Source organism: Lactuca sativa, chromosome 5 (genome assembly GCF_002870075.4).
Source record: "Lactuca sativa cultivar Salinas chromosome 5, Lsat_Salinas_v11, whole genome shotgun sequence".
Taxonomy (NCBI): Eukaryota; Viridiplantae; Streptophyta; class Magnoliopsida; order Asterales; family Asteraceae; genus Lactuca; species Lactuca sativa.
In genome coordinates, this window is record NC_056627.2 from 319,460,888 (window position 1) to 319,469,081 (window position 8,194).

At 32.5% G+C, this 8,194-nt stretch overlaps 1 protein-coding gene across 1 annotated transcript; it reads right to left on the minus strand.

Annotated features, from left to right (window-relative positions):
* Positions 1 to 1,701: 1,701 nt before the first annotated feature.
* On the minus strand, positions 1,702 to 2,322 carry LOC111890631 (uncharacterized). The gene has a single exon (XM_023886733.1). It carries the CDS (start codon positions 2,320 to 2,322, stop codon positions 1,702 to 1,704), a length of 621 nt encoding a protein of 206 aa, XP_023742501.1.
* Positions 2,323 to 8,194: the final 5,872 nt, after the last annotated feature.

Genomic DNA, 8,194 nt, shown 5'->3' on the forward strand with positions numbered 1-8,194 from the left:
CTCAGATTTGCACTCAGTTGTGTATCGATAAAGGCAGGAGGTACTGAAATCCTGCTCATTTTCAGGCACTATGTTTTCTTCTGATGTCATCCCATTAGCCGTCCGATCTGAATTGGAATTGACTTCATGTATTGTGTTAACACCATCGATTGGTTCATGCTTAATAAATTCTTCATCATCATGTATATTTTTGCTAAGGAAATCAGCTTCATCAAGTCCAATTTTCTCTTATTTTTATATCTTGAGCTTTGAACAGGAACTCATTTTCAACAAATCTAATGTCCCTTGATACAAAATAATTATTGTCTTTGATGTCATGAACATGATACCCTTTCTACCCTTGTGGGTATCCAATAAAAATTCCTGGTCTCCCCTTCTCTTCGAACTTGTCACCTTTTGTATCTGTGTTTCTCTTGTAAACCAAACAACCAAACACTTTAATGTGATTATAGTCTGGTTTTTGGCCAAATACAATTTCACAGGGGGGGGTTATGCTCTATTGCCTTTGAAGGCAATCTGATTATGATGTATGTGGCTGCCAGGATGCAATTCCCCCAGAATCCAACAACAAGGGTTGCTTCATATTTTAGAGTGGGTGCTATCTCAAGAATATGTCTATGCTTATGTTCCACAACACTGTTTTGTTGTGGAGTGTGGGGAAAAGTGGTCTCTAGCATGATTCCTTCCTTAGCATAATAATCTTTCATTGTTAGTGATACAAACTCACCACCGTTGTCAATCCTTATTCTTTTAATTTTCTAGTCAAATTATGTTCTAACCATATTGTGAAAGTTCATTAAACAAGTTACTGCATCACTCTTGTATTTCAGTAAATATACCCATAGAGCTCTACTATAATCATCAACAATTGTGTGAAAATAACTAACACCCTTATGTGTAGGTGTACGGCATTTACCCCAAACATCACAATGTATTAACTCAAAACAACCATTAGTTTTTATTGAACTCTTTGGAAAGGACAATCTAGTGTGCTTTACCTTTACACATGAATCACAAACTCTACCCTTAAAATTTCTAGAAAAACTACATAAGACACTAACATGTTTAAGCTTGGACTCGGAAGCATGACTCAACCTTTTGTGCCATAGATCCACATTGCTTGTCATCATCAACACTCTCATTTGCCTTTCTTCCATGCCCATTCGGTATAGACCCTGTTTTCACTTACCCATGCCAATCAGGTTCCTTGAGATTAAGTCCTGCATATAACAAAAATTAGGAAGAAACGTTATGGCACATTGCATGTCTTTAGTGACTCTACTAACAGACAGTAAGTTACAACTAAAATTAGGTATGTGCAAAACTTTATCAATATTCATATTGTTTTGCTACTTGCAATCTCCTATCCCTTTAACATTTATACGATCACCATTAGGAATGATGAAAAGAGGTTCGAAGGTGATTATAGTAACTTTTTCAAGTAACCTTTGATTGCAAATTATGTGTTTAGTTGCGCCTGAGTCAACAACCTAAGCCTCGTCATGATCAGTCTTATCAGCCATGTTAACAATGAGATAAGTGTTGGTTTCTTCATCTTTTGAAAAGTTTTTGAGGAGCCTTTGGTATTATTCAGTCGACAAACCAAGTAAGGGGTAGGTTCATCGTTTCCGTAGGATACCCTCACCTTTCCTTTTTCTTATTTTCCTTTGCCTGACCACCAATCCGGATACCCGATACGTTTTAAATAACCTTCTTGTTGTGACCCTTTTTCCTAGAGAAGGTACATTCTGATTCATCATTATTGCCTTGTTTGGGATCCTTCTGCACTGCGTTTTTGTTTTGCTGACTATGATCACCACCGATCTCTTTTTTCCCATGAATGAAAGCTTGAAAAGTTGTAGCCTCGTTTGTGGGTTTCTTCGCAACAATGATGGCTCGTTGGTGCTCTTCTTGTATTACCAGGTGATAAGTTGCATCTAGGCTTGGTGCAGGTTTCAGGGCTAAAATTGGAGTTTTGATGGTAGAATACTCATTGTCAAGTCCCATGAGGAACTCGTAGATCCTTTCTTTATCCTTGGATTGATTCAACCTTTTACCTATATCACACGTACAACCAGCACACTCACAGCGAGGGGTGAGTGTCATCAACTGTATCTCATCCCATATGGATCGCAATTTCATGTAGTAACAAGAAATAGCGGTTCCTTCTTTCCTTGTTCTTGTAAGCGATTGTTTCAGCTCGTATGCTCGTGGAGCACTTTCCTTATCGAATCTTTCTTCAAGATCAGTCCAAATCTCGCTAACTGTATTGGCATACTTCACGCTTAACCTAATGTGTTTTCCATGGCAATGGTCATCCATCCCTTTATCATGGCATCACATCACATCCACGACATATAGGTTTCTGATTCTGCATCCAGTTTATCGTTAGTTCCATTAATGAAACCGATTTTGTTCTTGGCAAAAAGAAAAATTGTCATCTCGTGAGCCCAATTATTGTAGTTGTTGTCCGTCTGAACATCATTTATGTGCATCTGCATGGGATATTCTGATGAATGGATGTAGTATGAAAAATTAGAATCGATGTTGGTGGAGGCTCCATCCTTCGATGACTCTGGTTTGTCTTCTGCCATCCCTGGCGATGTGATTTTCTAAAGCAGGTGAGATACCTGCTCTGCTACCATAAACAAATCAATTATTGTAAAAACTTGTTTTTCATTCATTCACAAAGTTGGTATATATAGAACCAGGAAACGTAATCCTTATTCAATACAGATTCTAAACAAAAGCCTAACAGGAATGGATAAAATGAAACAAATCATAGTAATCTCCTACGATAATAACGAGATTTCTTTATCAACAACATTAACTCTTACTAATTTTGTGCTCAATACAGTCTTAACTTTTGTGTCATGTCTCAGCAGCTCTTCTCAAAATGACAAGTCTAAATGAAAAAAATCCACTCTCACCAATCTTAGTCACACTCTTCTCTCCCAGGCCTCCTTACATTGGTAAAATCTCTATATACAACCATGGTACCCAAAAAATGATTAAAATGTCTCAATAACTTATTGAATAATTAATGTTTAATCTAAGGATCTGCGGTGTATACACATTGACAACCATGCATGACACTTTAGGATTTAATAAAAAATTTCCCGCTGCTACAAAATTATAATCACAATAAATTTCTTAGTATCATACTATCTCTAAATATTATTAAAAGAGAACCTTTAATTCTACACTTAATAAATCAATACCATTAATTACATTTCAATCCTATATTCTATTCTAGACCCCTAGATTATTTGTTGACATAGTCTTTTCACTCAAACACCCTTTACCTAAAAAAAAATTCCCGCTGCTACAAAATTATAATCACAATAAATTTCTTAGTATCATACTATCTCTAGTATTAAAAAAGAACCCTTAATTCTACACTTAATAAATTAAGACCATTGATTACGTTTCAATCTCCAATCCCTCTAGATTATTTGTTGACATAATCTTCCGTCCTTCATCATTTACTCTCTCTATCTCTCCTTCTGTTCATCATCTACACCCCGCTCTCGAGTTGTAGCAAAGAAAAGAAAGAGAAGAGAAAAGAAATAAGGAGAGAAAATAAGAGAAAAGAAAGGAAAAGAGATTTCTCTTTGGTGCTCCCGAGTTGGAGAGAAATGAAAGGAAAATTAACCATTTTGTTCTTTCTTTCCGAATCCTCCCAAATCGGAAGGAAAGTTAGGAGGGAAAATGATCCTTCCATTTCCTTCCACTTCCTTCCCTTAATAAAACTCGGAGCACCAATCTCTCTTGTTTTCCTCTCATTTCCTTTCTTTTCTCTTCTTAACTTCAACTCTGGAGGGGTGCTAAAGACCATTCCCTTCTACTTCAATTGATGCCAAAAACACCTAAGAAATGGTTTTTAAAATATGATTGGTTTGATTTCGGAGTTACATGAACGAATTGAATGTCCATTATCTCACATCCTTTGAGTGATGATTATCATACAATCGATTGAGAACTGACCAAGAAACAATCGATTAAAACCAAAAGGTCTAAGATTTCCTTGCAATGTCCTCATTTTCTTCTTTAATCTCTCACTTACGGGTACAAATACAAGTTTCTTTCATCCTCCCAGTGTCGTTCTTTTCTTTACTTTGGTTTATCTTCACACAATCGATGACTTTGGACTCTGGATTTTCTTCCAACCATGTTAATTTTTATAAAGGTCTCATCTTTATATACGTATATGCTTCCAATTTCCATCATGTCATGGGTTTTTCTAGGGTTCTTTTTCAAAGACTGCCTAATCAAAAAAGTGTTTTCGCCACAAATCAAGGGTTTCTTCTGTTGTAGCTCATTTCAGGTATTGAAATTGACGATAGCGCTATATTTATGTATAGTTCATGTAAATTGATTATGATAGTTGATATGTATTTTGTTCTGGTTTATATTATTAGATTACGATCTAGGCTGAGTTGATTTGCATTGGTTGATTTCATTTCTCCCCAATTTCTTTCTCCACCTTGTTTGTTTATGAATGTCGTATTTGGTTTGGTAATTCAGTAAATATAGTTGTCGGTTAGTAATATATAGAAAAAAAAACTATATTTTTTGTAGCTACACAAGAAATTAAACTGATTGATAAGTTTTTATAGCTCCAGATCTAGGTTTAAACAGCATAAACATTGCAAACTAAATAGCAATAATCAGTATTAGTGTTTGGAAATGATTACGATTATGTTTTTCACTTCATATTAGGTGAAATAAATCAGATTTTAACAACCTACAATCAATTGATTATGGTTCTTCAAACCTCAATAATCGTTTACATTCAAACACATGTTATGAGTCACTCAAAGTAAATTGATTCACAAGAGTTTTAAACAAGCATCCATTTCAAAACAAATATGGGAACACCTATGCACATGTTCTTCTTCTTCACTTGAGTTGTTGTTTCCTTACAATGAAAAAAATATATGTTCATTTTCATTTACAATTATTTTTTATGCAGTAGAATGGTAAGAAAACCAAACGAGGCAATGAGGCTAATAGTAACAACTTTTATCAGTATTGTATTTGGATTCTTTTTAGGAGTATCCTCCCCAACAATTTCATTATCCAAGGTACATTTTCAACAGTTTTATCACTCTTTGATTCACATAAACATAATTTTATCAAAAGTAGTTAAAAAAGGTAAAAAGTATTGTCTTTGAAACATATGAGCTTTCCATCTACTCCAATTCCATCCATTGATCTTGGTTACATAGAGGAAAAATACTCAGGCCTCTCATCCATTATTTTAATTTTGTGTTGGTAATTAGTTAATTACATTTAGTTGATAAGGTGAAATTTTGTATTTTGCAGGCCTTGATTATTAAACCAAGGTACCTTGTAACATTTACAGTGGGTTATGAGCAGAAGGACAACATTAATAAAGCTATGAAAAAGGTTGGTAATCTGGAAAGGTTTCGTTTCTTTAGGTATATTACTTTTTATTAGAGTGGAACTAATTCTATGTGCTTGTCAAATTTTTATTCATAGCAGCAAGTTGATTTGTAATGAATAGGGGTATTTCAGTCTTTTTTATAAACGGAATACTATATTTGGGATTTTTATTAGACCATGTACAAAAAATTATGGGTTTGTCGGCTTGGATTTCGTAGAGGGGAATGACAGATTTGGTTTTATCAGTGACAATTCTACCTCTTGGTTTGGAGGGTATTTTTGGAAGATTTTGGTGGGTTCCCTATTCCTGGGTTTTATTGGTGTTTGTGGGATTCTTTTGACAGAAACACTGCTTATGATGAGAGCATGGAGATCAAGATTGAGTTATATTTTTATCATTGTTACTGGATGTTGAATTAGGGGCATTTTGGTCAAAATGGTTTTGGAAATTGGTTTAGCTTCTTGTTCTTATATTGCTCCTGGTATTTTAATGATAAAGAGAGAAACTGATTTCTTGAAATCAACGTTGTTTGGTTCAAGTGTAGTCAAAGTTACTAGGTTATTTAATTTTATTTGACAAAAAGGCAATTTTGGTATTTTCTTGTATGAAGGAGTTCTAAGTTCAAGATTGACTGTCTATTTTGGAATCAATAAATGAATTGGCTGTAAATGGTTTTTGAGTAATTTTTCCTATAAAATTACAATGCATTCCGGTTTTATCCTGAATTTCATTAGGTTCTTACCTATTTATATAACTTGAAGTGTGCATATATACTATTTTCTTTTTATTTTTTTCATCTGAAGTAATAAACTACTTCTTTTTCTATATATATATATATATATATATATATATATATATATATATATATATATATATATATATATATATAGAGAGAGAGAGAGAGCTAGGTTCAAATGTTTTTAGCAACTATTGTATGCATGAATGCACCAATAGGAATTTAGGAAAAAATAAATAATTAAATAAATCAGTTAAGGGTATTATAGTAATCTTTGCTAGTTAATTATGGAAGATAATTAATATTCCTGATTTCACTCAAAAATCAAAGATAAATTTAGAACATTAGCCCTAAATCGTATTCAATATCGTTTCTAATTCACCGCTTCTTCTTCTTCTTCTACAATCGATCGTCAGCTACACCGTCTCTTCTCATGATTCAAGTTAATCGATTACCCTCTTGATTGTTACCACTGTGTGACCAGTCGTCGTTTTTAGATTTAACGGAAGGAAACCCTAACTCTCCCTGCTTTGCGATTTTTCGATTCACTAGCCAGGTAATTATTTTATAGTTTCTAGGGTTGTAATTTCCTTCGTCATCTATAATTATAAGATATTTTTTAATTAATTTATTGCCTTCTCATTCACTATTGTCGTCCATTGGAGAATTAATCCAAAACAATAAAGGATCGACTAATATTTGTTTAAATGGCGTCGAACCATTTTTGAGTGAAGGTTTATTTCCATTCTTAAAAGTTTGTGGCCTCATTGTAAATTATTTCTTCACTGTATGCTTAATATCTATATACATGTGGCTATATCTACGATATGCACCTTTTTTTCCTTCTTCTGAGCACATATTTATTACATTAAATTAATCCTTTAATAAAGCATTGATCTGATCCTTAATCAACTTTAAGTTTGTTTTTACATATACCGTGAGTAATTAAACCCTATAACTTTTGATGTTTTGTTTCTTTGGTTTTTTACAATTAACATATTTGTGATCGATATTGTGTGTTTGATTGTTTTGATTCATTCGTCTTTAGTATAGAATAATTTGAATTTATTCTTAATTTAACTACTTTTTGTTGTTGTAGACGATTTCATTTTCACTGATTAAGTTAAATTTTTTTATTCCATGTGAGTTAATTAAAGGGGGTATGTGTGTAAGTGTGTTCACAATTTCTAAGGCTACAGAATTGTGAATTGATTTTTAGCATAATTTTTTGTTTTTCTTAGCATCTTCTTCAATTTACTGTTTATATATCTTCATTAAATTTTTTTTGTTTAATGGATTATGAAACTAATTTTGATTATAACAAGTTTCTCACAGAATGTTATCATCATATAGTAAGATTTGAAGGTAATTATTCTTATAGAATGAGCCATTCCGACAGAATATACTGAAAAGTTATACTAATTTAAAGTTGATTATGTTATTTTTCACTTTGATATTTTTCCAATAGAATGCATACGGTAACTGAATCTTGAATTCAAATTCTATCGGAATGGAATCAAGAATTCCAATTTTGTTGGAATGAAATATGTATATTTTTTTTATAGTTTTTATTCTCTTAGAAACCGAACACAGGAGGTATACCCTCTCGTGTAACCCATTCACTTTGCAAACTTTATTAATTAAAATGAACCCTCATCTATGAACTTTTCATCCAATTGCTTTTTGATTTTGAATCACGAATTCTATTTCTGTTGGAATAGAATATGGATTAATTGTTTTATTCTATTTAATGCACTAAAATTTTTAATATTTTGAAAGTTGATTATGTTTTCTTTGTGAATTTAGGTTTTGAAGATGTTGACATTAATGTGGAAAATGAAGAAAACATGGAGAACGATATTTGTATTCTAACATAATGTATTCTGTCAGAATTTATAAATTGTTTCTTAGCAATAATATTCTTTCGGAATATTATTATTAGTCATAATTTTTTTAGAATGATTGTAATAATTGTTTATAGTCTTTTTCTTTACCGATGAATGTAAATAGTGATTCTTAAAGAATAAAATCTGTATTCTTTAGAAAAT